Genomic DNA, 15,557 nt, shown 5'->3' with positions numbered 1-15,557 from the left:
GAGTTGCCTTCGACTTTGAATAAAAAGGCGTGCATTCTAAAGGTTACAAAATCAGGAAGCTTGACTCCTTGTCGAAGACAATTTTCTCAATTACTCCAATGAGACCACTGGTCAGCTTTACAGCCGAGCTGTTGCTTTTCTTCTTACCAACATAAGAAGCAGTCGTGAACACAGTTCCATCCTTCACCATACGTGGATACTCAACTGCTTGAGCACTGAACACAGCCTCTCCCCCAAGGTCACGAAAAGGACACCCTCTGCCTAGCAAACGCACTCCTTCCGTGCAAAGACTGACAGATTTTTGTGTTGAGCGGGAGCTCAGAGAACAACAATAGCTAGACACAGGTGCGCTGGTAACATGCTGCTCTAACTCAGACACAACAGTCTCTGCCGCTAGCATCCTACAGATCTGGTGAGGGATCCCCTTAGCAGCCTTAATGCATGTTTTCATTTTCCCATTACCCGCTTCAAAAGGGAAGGCCGAGTGTGCCCACAAAGGGCCCCAGAGACGAACACTCTTCACAATATGTTCCATCTGATGGATGTTAAACGTCATGCTGTCTTCTCCATAGAGGAGCTGAGTTTTTACAACGAACTCCAGCATGAGAAGATCGCAAAGTTCTATGTCTACAGAAGAAATCTGTTGTTGCAGCATCAGGTGCACAGCTTCCACCAAAAGAGCCCAGTGGGCAACATACTTTGTTGGCAATAATCCATGAAGTACAGGAATACTATAGTAGAGTACCCAGCTTTCCAGTTCCTTGGCTTTCCAAAATTTCCGCTCCCTCAGCGACCTCGGCATCCTCCTTACATCTCTTGGGGGTTTTATGGCCAGTAGCCTACTGTCCATCCTGTCAATCTCTCGCCCAATATAGAAATCTCTGTCGCAGCACTCGAGCCAATGCTCCAAAAACTGCCTAGCCACACCCAGCAAGACACAGTGCATGTAGTCTGGGACAAAGCCCCAGACTATGCTGAAGTGCTCCAGGTTAATGAGCGGAGAAACGGTCTTGACGCCCCGCACTACAGTACCAGTTTCAAAAGCCTTCTGCATGTCATCATACATTTGGTCATCAGTACGCTCATCGGGATCCACTGTCTGGACAGGATACTTTAGAGATCTTCCTATCCGTGTGCCAGGGTGCAAACACCAGTTGCAACCAAAATAACCATTAAATTGCATGATTCCCTGCATAGGGGCTCGTGCCACTGAGTCAACTGCAGCGCAGATACAAAAGGCTCTGAAAGTTTTAGTCTTCCCTTTAAAGCTTAAAGGAAATCCAGTCTCGGAAAGATCCTGCATCATGTCCACAAATGCCTTTTGGAAGATGTCCATCCGCGGTTTGCTTTTCCCAAACCAAAGGGCTGCTAGCACAAGGTTATTCATACGATCCTTGGGAGGAATTTCATTAACTGAAAGCTGGATTGGCCATATCGAAGTTGATGAAGACTTGAACACTGGGGCACCATCTGCATTCAAGGTTACACTAATCCTATGCCCGGCCTCTGCAGTTTCATTCACAAATGTACGGTACATACTTCCATCCGTTATGTCACCCATTGTGTGTCCGTCCCCCAAAGGTTCTGTCAGATCTAGAAAGTCTGAATTTTTCAGGATCCCCTGCAGCTGCGACTGAACGTTGAAAGTAAGAAAAAAAGGTGGCTCAGAGACATTTGACACCTGGCACTCCCGGCTACAATGTGAGCACTGGAAAGAACTGCAACTGTTGTCCAGCTTCCCAATGAAGAAAAAACAGTGAGGGCAGTAAAAATGAAATGTGGCACCACCATCACCAAACATCTTACTAAGAAAGTAACGAGAGTCTGGTAGAATAGGCTTGGAAAAAAAGCTATTTACCATCTTGACAAGATTTGTCAAGCCAGTGAATGACAGGTTGTTGCTGGCAACATACTTTAGCAACATTACCAAAATGTCGCATTTCGACACAACGACTTGCTCGCCAACAATGCCTTGGAAAAGCTCAGCGAAGTTTCTGGCAGCCTGTGTTCCTTGCGGATCAGAATCCATTGCATCTTCATCCGAGATATCTTCATCTGAAGGAGCCTGGGATTAAACGATTGTCATTTTAAGAACCTAAATGGTAAAAGAGATAAGTGACACCAGTAACAATTATTTGTCTATATTGTGGATAATTCTCAAAAAACAAATTGCTGCTGTATAGCTACATTTTTCAGCTTGCATCCATTTTTTTTTGTGACGACAAATCAACTTATTAAGTGCTTGAAAAACACAGCCTACCACTGAGGATGTGTGTGACCTTGCATCATCCGAGCTGTACTCTTCAGTTGGGTCGTCTGGGAAGGCACCATGGTTCTGAAGCTGTTGGGGAGAGATCGACTATCAGAAATATTGCTGCCGTATAGTCACAATTTTCAGCCTGGATCAATTTATTTCTTGACGACAAATGAACTAATTAAGTGCTTGAAGAACATGACCTACCACTGAGGATGTGTAGGACCTTGCATCATCCGATCTGTAATCTTCAATGGGGTCATCTGGGGAGGCGCCATGTTCCTGAAACGTTATGAAAGAGATCAACTATCAGAAATTTAAAGTCTAATGAACATAGGGCAGACCTCTCCCGCTGGCCTCTGTTACTTGTTGGGTGGCATTAATTGCTTGTACTAAATTTGGCCAAAATTCAAGTTTTCGCTCATATATAGCTTCTTTTCTTTTTGTGGCGAAAAAACACAGTCCGCTTTCTAGGGTTGAGAATTTGTAAATCGCTGCTGCTGTATGTGAAAAACAAATCTTAGCTTAAACTCGGGGGCTGCACAGAAACTAATTCTTTGAAAAGCCACATATTAAAATGTATGAAGAATCACTTGATTACTCATGGGGAATTCCACTGGTGGATTTGGAGCTGTTTTGAAGTGTTTTTATCTTGGTATCTTTGTGGGCATGCAAGCACAAGCCAGCATTTACTGTTCTAAACGTGCAAGTGAAGAGTGCTTTTGGATCGCTCAAAATCCACCAGCTAATTTTCATACTTTGTGTGGACAACAAACAATATATCAGATTTTTTTTTCTTAAGTTAGACAATTACTACCAACGACTTATTTTTTGCAGGCTCAATATTTCACGATTTAGGTAAAAGCTAAAGTTTTGGAATTAGTTGCGGGTTCTAATTTTTGCGAGGTGGTGGGATCTCAATGTAGCTTCCAATGCATTTACATTTTACTGGAATCGTTTGTGGGACCTGCATCTGCAGTTTCAACTGCCCAAAAAGAGCCATACTCAACAGCTTTCTATTGTACAGTGGAAGGTAGGAACGACATAGTGCTATTAATTTCAAACCATGTGCAATTTACCCACCCTTACTCTTTTAAAAATACTAGCTGCTCAAGGATTTGAACCACATAGATTTTATGTAGCATATGCTCGCAGGCTGTCTTGGTTACACAAAAAACGAGGAAGCCCCTAACGGAAGTAGAGCAAAAGCAAAATACACAGGTTTAGAGGAGAATTACATAAATGACGAGGACTGCACAACACAAATCAAAATATGTCTTTGAAAACACATTATGAAAACATAGACTAAACAAAATAAAACTGAAATAGATTTACCATCCAGTTTCAAACTGAGTGCATGTTTTATTGAATGGTAATCAATATATTTACCATAGGAGAAGTGCAAGGATGTTCTGCATCATCAGAGCAGCTAGCGTTGTCAGTAAAATCTTCTGAAGATGAACCAGGTTCCTGTGATTCATTGGGAAAGAAGAATTAGGCACTCACTGCTATAGACTTTATTGTTCGTTATGTAGGAGTACAATGCTATATTAAGATTGGTATCACTACAATAATACAATGCTTACCATAGAGAGAGTTGACGGATGTTCACTGGCTTCACAAGGCAAGCCGCCTCTGGCTTGACCTTGTGCGGCATTTTGCTGATGTGGAAAGATGTAGAAATAAAAGTATGCATTTGTCCCAGAAAAGTTTAGTGCTTGAGAGTGGTATGAGCAACAACCAGAAGATGTACTTACCAAGGAATGGGTAACAGTTGCATCTTCACTTTCATGAGGTAATTCGACATTTGTGGCTAAGCACGGAAGAACTGCACCATCCTGCGAGAATCGGCAACCAATTTTTATCATAACAAGAAAGCTAAAACACACTCAGCGTTAAATGAACTACCACCTGGGGCGGATTTATAATTCAGGCCTGGGAGGGGCGGTAGGCATTCAGCTGGCGGAGGAGGGGGAGGGGAGTCTGCTGAGATATGATGTTACCACGGAAACATAACCCAGATCTATATTATAGACCCAATATTTGCTATGTCACCAAATAGACCCCTTTCGAAAGTCACGTACCGATTATTAAAAGGCCGGAACCACTGCACAATGACGGAAGAACCGCATCGAGGAGCGTTCAAGTCATCCCATAAGATAGCTAAAGTCGGAGTGCATCCAACGCTTCGAGCTGACGAGCCAATCAAAAAGCGTCAAAAGTGCAACGTCACTGCGCTCATCATCTTTTTCTGTTGGTGTGTTTTTTCCAGTGTGCCGTGACGTTGAAATTTTAGTCCGCCATTGTGCAGGAGTTCCACAGCTGCCAACAGAGGGCAGTATTTTGAAAGGGGCCTATACCAAACTTTTGCCGGGTGTATATCAATTATTTTATTTTAAAACGTTGACTTTGGTGAGCTTGGGGAAAGGGGGGGGGGGGCGGGAAGGAGGTCAACCCTTCCCCCTAAATCCACCCCTGATTACAACTAGGGTCGGTGACAGGTCAAGAACGAAGTGGAAGCTCCTCCTACCTCTTTCCACTTTAGTAATGCGAACGCTGGAGGGGAGGCGGCCTCCTTTCTATCGTTCGCTCCGCTGAAGTGGAAAGGGGTGGGAGGAGCTTCCACTTCGTTCTTGACCTGCCACCAACTATAGGTAGCTTGGTTTCTATGTGTTATTACAATTTCTTTCTCTAGTGTATATAGCTAACTGCAATCTGATCTAGCGAGCACACAAACCTTGCACATAGAGGCAATCTGCAGCCTAAGCTTCTGCAGTATTTTTTATGTTAACCAGAAATTCACTGATAGCAAACTTGTTTTTCCTCTTCGTTGTTTACAAACCCACAAAAGAAAGCTTTGCCTCATAGCTTGGTGGCCATGCTTGTAAGGAATGATTCAGCATCTGAATATAATAATAATTGGGGTTGTGGGGATATTTATACAGCGTGTAGTTGGTCTGCCATTAAAGTTGTGACGAGTCACACGCTGTAGATGAGCAATTTAGCCAGTGCAGTACAACCGCTAGCCTGGGGTCTTTAACGTGCACCACGCAGTAGTGATACACGACTGCACGCCGGTACGATGCTCATCCAGATCGAAACGGGCAGCGGTGGGGCTCGAACCCAGGATCCCTGGGTTCTGCAGCGCGAGCTTTCGCTCCACGCGCGTCGAGCTGGGTGTGCGCTTCAGCCCACTCGGCCACCAGATCCCCCCAGCATCTGAATAGACTATAGGAAGGCACATATGCTGAAGAAAATTCACGTTGGGCGTGGCAATAGCAATGCTGATGGGAAGACCGTTCCATTCGTTAATGGTGCGCATGAAAAAGATGTTTTTAGCATTCGGTTCTGCACTAGGGTGATGGAATAATTTGCAAAAGTCTGTCAAATAAGCGAGATCACTTGATCATGTACCAGGATATAAACGATTAATTCTGCACTGAGTCTTTCTTCTGCATTCATTGTACAGGCTGGGGCAGGTAACGCATGCAGCTGTACCATGTCTGCGGACGCGCTTATTCGCACCGATTTTACCGCTTCGTTCCGTGATAAGCCGCTGGCCCTCCAGGCCGCTCGGTGCGCTCGCGATATTAAAAACTGGATCACCGTACTATACTCCGTTTCACCTTATGTTCTACCGCAGCGAAGGCTAGAAGCGCGAGCTCATAGCGTTGGCAGCTGCACGGAATGCACGAGAGCTTGTGCCACCGACATGTGCCCCAGAGCAAGGAGCTCGCGCTTGTAGCCTTTCCTGCGGTACATCATAAGGTGAAATAGAGCATACCTGCCTCGAACAAGTGGAGCAATCTTGGCCTGAAGCCAGAAATTTCGAAAAACAATTTTACATGTGACAAAGGCGGGCCGATCGGGTCCGTTTAAAACAGTTTGTTGAACTGAAATTTCCTCTGCGCCAAATGCGGAATATCTAAAAAAAAAAAAAAACGTTTTTAATTTATTTTTTGCGAGCTATGCACCGGGTGCGGGAAAATTCAAGACACTCGAGGTAAACCTGTCTAAATTATCAGGTTAATGTTCAGACTGACGAAACCCGTGCATAATTTTATGCCGAACGTCGTTGCGCGCGGAGCGATAAATCAATACTCACAGAGGTCCCACATGCGCCGTCTTGTCTCTGGCAGTACTTTGTAGACTTCGGGATCGGAGCATGGGACCCGGGAACAAAATACTGCTTATAGGGCCCCCGTTTTCTCGGTCGTCTGGGGCATGGAGTCGCAAGATCCGGACACTTTGGTGGCTCCGAGGTTGGCGAATTCCCACCCGAACTCTCCATTGAAAATTACTGGCTCGCAGGCCTCGTGTAAAGACGGCGTGCTAACAAGGAAGAACCTCTGATTATCTATTCAGAACAGAAATCACATATTCCAGTTCCTAGAGCCATAAAATCACCAGAGATCGCCCAGCCAGCCGCACGGCCGTGTTTACGGTTGGCCGTGGTTTGCAGTTTGCAGGACATGTGGCTGACATGGCTGTGTTCTAAATATGTACTCAATCTCATTTCAAAGGAGAGTTGCTACCTCGGCGTCCGAAAAAGTCCCAAATGCCATCCACGTTCAGCGTTATCCTATGTATGTAGTCACGTGATGTGACCTGCCCGAGTAACTTTGACCCACTCGAGTTAAACTTGATGTCACTCGCACTCCTACTACCACTCGTTGTATGAGTTATATACTCCTTTTTAGAAATCCAGATGGCGCTAGGGTAGTCTCATTGTTAAGCCCTTTTACTCTAATCTTCCTCCGATATCACGAAAAGTCCCTTTCCTACAAATTTTTTTTTTTTTTTTTTTTTTTTTTTTTTACGTTTGATTTAGAACCGGTGCAGGGGTGGGGGATAATACCATTGTCGCATTCTTTTCGGATTAGGAGAGGGTGCGGGAAGGTCTCCATATTCTTGGGAACGTTGGTCATGACTCATGTCATGTCGGTTTTTGGCACACACCGCGTTCACTTCGAAGTTCGATGTAACGTTTTAGAACTGCGTTCTAAAGCCGTTTTAGAACTGCGTTCTAAAACGGCTTCGAATTTTTTTTGTTTTCCGCAACGCCATGCTTCTAAGAATAAAGGCGCGTTCACCGGCGATGTGATCTAATCGCGCGATAACTTTCATCGCAAAAGCGACCATTGCGGAAAAAAAGCGACGCGATTCGAGCAGTCGCTAGCTGACCCGACTTTTGCGATGCGATCTAGTCGCAGAGCAGCAGAGCCAATCAGCGGCGTATCAGGCATCATAAACGCATCATGAACGACATTACTGAACAACTTCCCAAATTTATAGTTCCGCTATGTTACCGCTGCGGTTACGACAACTCCGCTACGGTATCCCCGAAGAAAACACCGCAGTTGCGCATGGGCGCTGCCAGCCTTATCTGCATAGTTCAAGGTCGTGTGACGGATTACGGAGCGCTATCCGGGTGCTTAGAGGGCTGAGGAAACGGTCTACTACAATTCCCCAATAAAATGCCGTCGTGCGCTCGTATCTTTTTTTATTTATTATTCGGCGAACGCGATCGCGTGCACGCGTGTTTTAAATATTGAGTGCTATTTCACGCGCATTATGCTGCGAAAACGGGCGAACCCGCTTTGCGGCGGGGATCCCGTTGCAAATGTGTTTGAGCCTTAAATCAGGGCGGAAATATTCTCTAGAATATAAATGCCGATTGCAATAATTATATATTACCGCCAGTGTGCTTTTACAGCAGAGCAGCACCAGGGCATTGACTCAGAGTAATGACTATAGGGGTTCACTAACACACTCGGGGAATCGATGGTATTTATGTCACACACTTTGTAATTATATATGCCGTAATATGAATGTATAAAATGAAGAAAGAAATGGGGGGAGGGGTGACGACAATCTTATGATTGTCGTCACGACATGCACTATACATACAGATACGAAATATACCAACACGCTCGTTTTCAATTTTGTATGTAGGTGCGTTTCCTGACAATAAAGCTTCTATTGTATTCGCACAAAAGAAACACACTTCACTAGTACAATCGCGAGTTTTAGCAGATCGTGTTCAAAGGCTCGACACCACTCCTGACGCGCGCTTCATATATATATATATAGCATGCTTGTTTTGCTTTAAAAAAATAGCCTCTCGTGATATTTATTTACGATATAAATATCTACACTGTCTCACTCCCAAGCGATTATCAAGATCTCCGTTTGAATCTAGAAGCAGTAATAGCATTCCAGAAGAAGAGCTTGAAGAACATAATCCAGAGAAAGCCAAAATCCCAGTGAGTCTTGTGCGGTACCATACCCATCACAAGTTTTCAAATTAGTTGTATCCACTTCTTTCCCAATTTACATGGCTTCGAGAATAATGTATTCTCTCTCCCAATTTCTGTGGAAGGTTATCAAAAGACCAGGCACGATGGGGTGTGTACCTTGCAAAAAACTTAACTTTTCCGACAAAAAAAAACAAAAAAAAAACAGAGCTGGTGATATTTGCATTGCAGCAGCAAACTTTTTTACTTTACCTGCAATTAATGAAAACCGGAACTGACGGTAAATAAAGCATTTTCACCCACTATATAGAAATAAACAAGCAAGTCTATACTGAAGTAATCAAACAGCGCATTCGTTTTAGGACTGAATATCGCTTTGAGAACGCGCGTGATTCTTATATTTCAGTAACGTTCTATGTGATAGCTATGTGAATGTGCAGGCTCCTGCTTTTATTAATTTCGCGAAACGCAACATTAAAGTTTTTGTATACGCGTAGTATTTTTTTGCGAACGGAATATTTCAGTGTTTTCAAACGCTGACATAATGGGAATTCCGGACAAAATGTTTGAAATGGTCCCAAATACATTTTGTGGGGTTTAGTATTGGTCCTAATTTTTTTATTGGCTTTATACTTGATAAAGTCCGAACGTATAAGATAAATATTCGCATAATACAATACGAATTTTATTTGGGAAATAAACATTTCACTACATAAAGGAAATGGTGGTAAATGTGCCAGACGCATGGCTTTCACTCAGCACGTCTTCTTGCTCTTTTGAACTAACGTGGAACTTCATTAAAACCTTGTTCACATCATCGAATTAAACTTTAAAGCTTGGACGCTACAAAGTAGAAGAAACACACATATGGGACGGGCGCCTGTCCTGTGTGTTTGTTTCTCCAAAAGTGCCCCGTGTCAAGCGTCTTTTTTTTTTTGTTTCGTTTGTTTCTTGTTGTTATGAAGCGTTCGAGCTCACTGGCATTGCTGCAGATGTAATGCAGCATCCACACTATACTTCGTCTCACCTTAGTATGGACTATACTTCGTCTCACCTTAGTATGGACTATTGTTAGCCGCGCGTGCTAAAAGCGCGAGCTAGTTGCTTCGAACGAAGCAACTAGCTCGCGCTTGCGGCTGCATGAGCGCTCGTGCAGCGAGTGCTCCAGTCAAGGTGGTCAAGGTTAGCCGCTCGCGCTAGCACAGCATTCGCGGTTAGTCCATGCTAAGGTGAGACGAAGTATAGTGTTAGCCGCGCGTGCTAAAAGCGCAAGCTAGTTGTTTGGAATGAAGCCTCGGCGGCTGAACGAGCGCTCGTGCAGCGGGTGCTCCAGTCAAGGCCAGCCGCTCGCGCTAGCACAGCTTTCGCGGTTAGTCCATGCTAAGGTGATACGAAGTATTGGCGACGTGCGCGACCGAAAGCGTCGCTGTGGTCGGCCTTCCACGATTGGCCGAACGCTGACTATGACGTCGGAAAGGGGATTTATAATTGACGAAATAAGAGGAATGAAAGAACTTTAATTTTGACGGTGTTGGCAGTGTTCCTTTGAGAGTGCAATGATTTCAAGCTTCCACCATGCTATTTACAAACACCATCGAACTTGTTGTTTGCAAGATAATGACGTCACAAGGGGGAACCATAGGAGGGCGCCACCAAAACATCTCGTCGCTAATAGCAGCGTGAGAGCAGAATTACAAGCGGATGTTTTCAGCATCAAATGCGCGTGTATTTGAACTGGATCTTTAAGCGGTCGCGTTCGCAACCGCCCCCGCGAAGGCGATTCATCTTCCAATAGCGCATTAAAGTTGAGCACAGAAGCAATGTGATTTTCATTAGGTATCGGAAGCCTTTGAGCAATGAAGATGCGAGAGCCAGATATTTCATAATCCCCTCCGTCGTACTACAAAATTCGCATCATACGAACATTGAATGTCTGTTTAATAGAACTTCAAAGTAGCACCTCATTAAATATTAAACTGTGTCTAAAATTCATTTGGGATCATTCTGTCCGGGATTGCACTTGGAACCAATTTGTCCGGGGGCATTTTAGCGAGTGTCGAAATCTCGAAAAATAAGTCGCTTGCAGATGCAATAGATGACACATTGAGAAACTACATCAAAATAAAACAAATAACGAGCAATATTTAGCGATTTTTTATCATCCCGCAAAGTATACACGAAGCGAGTGTCAGAAGTAAAAACATAATATAGAAAAAAGGTGAACCACTCTGCCCCTTCGAAAAGCCCAAATCGCATCGGATATCACGCCAAGCGGCCAAGCCTTCTACACGCCAGCGCGTGCATGACGGCGAGTCACCCACCACATCCGGGTAAAAAAAAAATTTTTTTTTCCTTTTTTTTTTTTGGGGGGGGGGACAATGAATGTAGTTCGCCTCTCCTTTCGCGGAAAGACACAATTTCGCAGTGCAAACGCTTACCAGCATAATTTCCAATCTGCTCACCCTGTGGCGCCACCAAAAAGTTTGATAATCGCTGTTATTTTTGTTTTGGCTCCATTACCGCAATCCAAAGCCAAGCCAAGCAAACTGCCGATCTGATCCCCGGCCATTGCCAAACTTCTTTGTCCGTCCACTACGTATTTCACTCGCCGTGTGTTCCCTGTTCCAACCAATCTGCATATGAAATGATTACCCACGCGTACGTACGATACGTGGATGATAGTACCCACGCAATTGTGCCCATCTCGAGCATCAAAGATTTTCATCCGAGTGGGCCCACCGACTTCAGCGACAAAACGAAGTACTACGTAAGATGGCATGCTGGCGACAGTGAATTCTACAGAGCCCGGATACTTCTGTTGGGAGCTAGGTGTCAATGATTAAGCCGCATACGCTGCGATCGGGAAATTATATTTCCCACCCCTCGTTTGCGCCCGGTAATCAATGACTAACAACCGCGCATAGCTCGCGAGTGTCGTCGTTGCTGGGTACTGAAAATGATTTCTATTTGCTAATTCCTTCGAACCACGAGTTCTGCGGTGCGCAATTCTCACGACGAAGCCAAAGCTCGTGGCAGATAAAATACCGGTATGACCGCGAATGACATGGCGTGCATTTGTATTGTGGAGGCTATGGTATTGCACGTGTACGTTCTACCTGCAGCTTCTGCTAGCGCTAGCGTGGGCGGTCGTGATTTCAATAATGCTAAAGATATGGCGTACATCACTGTGTCTAAATATATGGCGGATGTACCCGGTACGGGGAGTTTTAACTTCTAAAGATACGGCGGACGTTCTAGCACGGATCATGGTAACATCGAACGCACCCGCTGGTTTAGGAGCAGTCCAAAAGCGCTCCGTGCTCGTGCCTTCTTGCGCTTGTATTAAAATAAATAACTAAAAAAAAAAAATCTAAAAAAAAAAAAACGTTTCGCAGGCGCGCGGCCGCCGCCGCCGTCGTGTGCGTGTAAGACACTACTACTACACTAGGCTACACATGTCGTGTGCCTGCCCTGTGTGTCGGTAAATAAAAGCTTGGGACAAGTTTACGGCATTTAGTAAATTTGAAGCTGATCCAAAACAGTTTTGTGTATACGGCTGTCAATCCATCACAGCAGATTGGCAGGCGGGAGCTGCTGTCCACCGACACTAGCCGATGTAAGTCGTTTTCATGTCCGTACAGACCGCATACAGGCAAAACTTCCGAGCACCAAGGAAACAGCACCCAGGTTGGTACTCTAAACAGCTAGCTGAGTGCCGAGCACTTCAGACATGGTCGGAGAGTGAGCACAGACTAAAGCGTGAAAAACATGGTGGGTCATCCGTGTTTACATGCCAGTGATAAGCATTTAATTTTAACAGTTAGTCTGGTGCCCTGAATGCAAAGCTTCACTTTCGCGCTAAAAAAATTTGCCGGGCACGTCTGCTGTACTTTTAAAACCCCGTGTTCTGGTTATGTCCGACATATCTTTAGATTTCGGGTCCATCTGATCTCTTTACACATACCGTTTATGAATACCAGGTGTTTCAGAGAAAGTAGGTAGAAGTGTTTTTCTCACCACAAAGATAATGTATGGGCGCCATGAGCTCGAAACTGCCAGGATGTAGCCTTTGTCGTTGGAACAAGATGCCAGTTTCAAAACAGTATGATCTGACTCAGTTATAGGCAATTTCTGAAAACGTTGTATTAGAAATTGCCGGCCATTGGTGTTTGTGAATAAGAGACGCTACCAAGATGCAACACATTGGTCATTGAAATTTTCAGAAAATTGCTTCAATGTTTTTAATCAGATCACTCTATGTTCCAAAATTTTAGCATGTTGCATGAACTGCTAGGGTTACGTTCTGGTGAAATCTGAGCTGGCCATGATCTGTAGTTTATTTTTGTGGTGAGAAAAACACTATTATCTTTTCTCGAAAAGATGCAGTACATTGGCAACTTATTTTTGTAAAACTGAATGTCGTTTTAGAGCTGAAGCTAAAGCTTTCGCCGGAAAACTTTATCAAGATAGAGGACACACTAGAAATTCGTCTCTCAAACCGGATATGACCGGGTGCCCAGGGTAACTAAGACATAGCATAGAATTGTTTGACAGCTGTAACAGCATACTATTTAACGTTAAGATCCTTTGTTGAAAAGCTATCTGAGGATTTACCTGATGATTAAGTTAATATGATCTGTGAAAGTCTTCAGCAGCACTCTGCCCCCGTGTTTCATACAAACATACTTTTATCCATCTTATAGTCTCTGAAGAGGATGTCACGGTGAAACTAAAGAACGGGAGACTACGTGTCCGTAAAGTCATCGAGAGCTCCGACTACTCTGAAGAGGATTCACTGACCACCGAGAAGGAGAATGTCAAGGCGCAGAAGGTAACATTATTATACCATGGGGTTAGGTGTAGATGAACCAAATTGATAAAGCTTTCCCATCTGCAGAAACACATGAAAGAGAGACAAGCCACATCAACGAAGGCGGACTTGATGCGGATACTTGAGCTGAAGAAAAAACAAGCGACTGCAAAAAAGCCAGAGGCCAAGGGGGACCTCGAAGAGCTGCAAGCCAAGTATGACAGGGCGCAAAGGCATATCACACGGTTGGAGAGGGAGCTCAGCCAAGTTAGGCAGCTCAACATTAATCTGCAAGAGATTGTAATAAAGAAAGTGCAATCTTTAAAAGGTATGGGATTATAAAGTCCATTATATACAAGCATAGGATGTAATCTCGTGTTCAATGCCTCTGCAGATGAAGAAAAAAATGTCAGTGCCAAAAAAATGAGCGTGCTGCATTTGGCTTTGACGCTGCAACTGGCCCTGCCCCGGTGGGTGCCCTCCCTGCCCCCGCTGTTCGTGCCCCTGCCCTGCCAGCTGCCTGTGCCCATGTCCTGGCTGCTCCTGTCCCTATGGCCCTGGCTGCTCCTGTCCCTGCGGCCCTGGCTGCTCCTGTCCACGCGGCCCTGGCTGCTCCTGTCCCCGCGGCCCTGGCTGCTCCTGTCCCCGCCGCCCTGGCTGCTCCTGTCCCCGCGGCCCTGGCTGCTCCTGCCCCTGCAGCCCTGGCTGCTGCCCCTGAACTTGCCGCACTGCCAATTGCAGACCGTGCTGAACGGGACGCTCGCTTGGCAGAAAATGATGGTCATATGGTATGCTTGTGTAAAAGATTGTCTTTCCTCAAAGAATGTCTAAATAAGCAGTACTGACGACTATCAATTTTAAGGCTATTTCAGACAGTAACGTTTCGGACGCCTTGCTATGTGCTGGGAGGGGATCCTTTTATTGTAACAGGACTATGATACTCCTGGTCATAATGGTAGCTAGCATCATCACGAGCGGTCGCAGTGGGTTGCATTGTAGAAAAACATACATGTGTCAAAGGTGCTTTACACAGTAGGATCTCTCCTAGAAACCAACCTGAATCAATATCATTCGGTAAGCCATACAGGCTTACTGAGTGTGACAGAAGCATAGGCCTTTCTTCGTATTGAGCGCTTCATGGTTCTAGATCGTCGCGAAAAGTTGTTAGGAAATCATGATGGATGGATCAAATGCACATTTAGTTTCTTAAGGCTTGCTGTCATTTTATAACTAATTTTTCTAAACTCATAATATATTGCCTCTCTCCCCCCCAATTGGCATCCCTGCTCTGAACACACACACTGCAATCAGGAAAGTGCTGAAATAGCGTCTGTAGCACTGCTTCACATGAAAGGGGGACTACGGAGGTTTCTGAGATTGTCTCGTTATGACGTAACTCAATCTGCATGCTCTAAGCATTCCAAGAATGACAATCATGTGCGATTTATTTCACTATAAAAACGCTATTGAAGATTATGAATATCAGATTTACAGATAGCGCCACCGAACCCAGGCGAATGTGGTAGAACGACAAACGGCACCCGTCAATCAATCGTGAGCGTTAACTTGCCGTGTGGACAAGCAGAACAGGTAGGCTGCTTGTCTGCACAACAAGTCATCGCTTGCGACTGGCCGACAAGCGCCATTCGTTGTCTGATCACATTCGGCCAGGTTCGATGGCGCTATCTCTAAGTCAGATTCGCAACCTTTGAATACATAGTTTATAGTGAAATAAGCTGCACATCATTGTGATTTTCGGGATGCTCGGAGCATGTAGATCTAGTTTCAGCCATAATGAAACAATCTCGCCTCTGCGGTGCCCCTACAACACCCCAAGCGTGCACGCACGTATGTGTACATGCACACCCTCTCGTGATTTTCCCATGTCCATCTCTCAAAAATTCTTGGGGAGAACCTTGGGTCATAGGATAGTTAGATCTATTATTAACAATTCATGCAACTTTGGGGACCCCTAGCATCTGGGAATGGCAGTATTTCCATATCTGTGCTCAAATATACAACGATGGGCTTTTTTAATTTTGATCTTGGCTTTTTCTTTTATCATTTGGATGATCTTGTTTTGCAGGTGGACATCGGAAACGGTGTTCTTGTGGACCAGGCATCGTTGCTTCTGGCACAAGGGAAAAGAGATGCCTTGTTTGTGAAGGACCTGGCTGTGGCTGTCTTCGGATCTCGACTGCTAATGGACAGTTCGGTCCTTGGTAAGCAGAACCGC

The 15,557-nt window shown here is 44.9% G+C and overlaps 2 protein-coding genes and 1 long non-coding RNA gene across 3 annotated transcripts in view; 2 read left to right on the top strand and 1 right to left on the bottom strand.

Moving 5' to 3' along the window:
- Window positions 1–15,557, top strand: part of LOC120836359 (trifunctional enzyme subunit beta, mitochondrial) — a 60,693-nt gene that overhangs the window by 35,551 nt on the left and 9,585 nt on the right. The gene's annotated exons all lie outside the window — the stretch shown is intronic.
- Window positions 1,952–2,485, bottom strand: LOC115327773. The gene is made up of 3 exons (XR_005714639.1): window positions 2,462–2,485; window positions 2,261–2,341; window positions 1,952–2,065 (listed from the first exon to the last, which is right to left on the bottom strand). It is a non-coding gene; the product is annotated as an uncharacterized LOC115327773 (long non-coding RNA).
- LOC115323332 lies at window positions 10,895–15,511 on the top strand. The gene is made up of 5 exons (XM_040205187.1): window positions 10,895–11,342; window positions 13,215–13,342; window positions 13,409–13,649; window positions 13,716–14,109; window positions 15,408–15,511. Exons 1-5 carry the CDS (start codon window positions 11,156–11,158, stop codon window positions 15,484–15,486), a joined length of 1,029 nt encoding a protein of 342 aa, XP_040061121.1. The 5' UTR covers window positions 10,895–11,155; the 3' UTR covers window positions 15,487–15,511.

Source organism: Ixodes scapularis, unplaced genomic scaffold (genome assembly GCF_016920785.2).
Source record: "Ixodes scapularis isolate PalLabHiFi unplaced genomic scaffold, ASM1692078v2 PGA_scaffold8__174_contigs__length_109621045, whole genome shotgun sequence".
Lineage (NCBI taxonomy): Eukaryota > Metazoa > Arthropoda > Arachnida > Ixodida > Ixodidae > Ixodes > Ixodes scapularis.
Note: the sequence above shows the minus strand (reverse complement) of the source record. Positions and strands in the feature narration are given on the sequence as shown.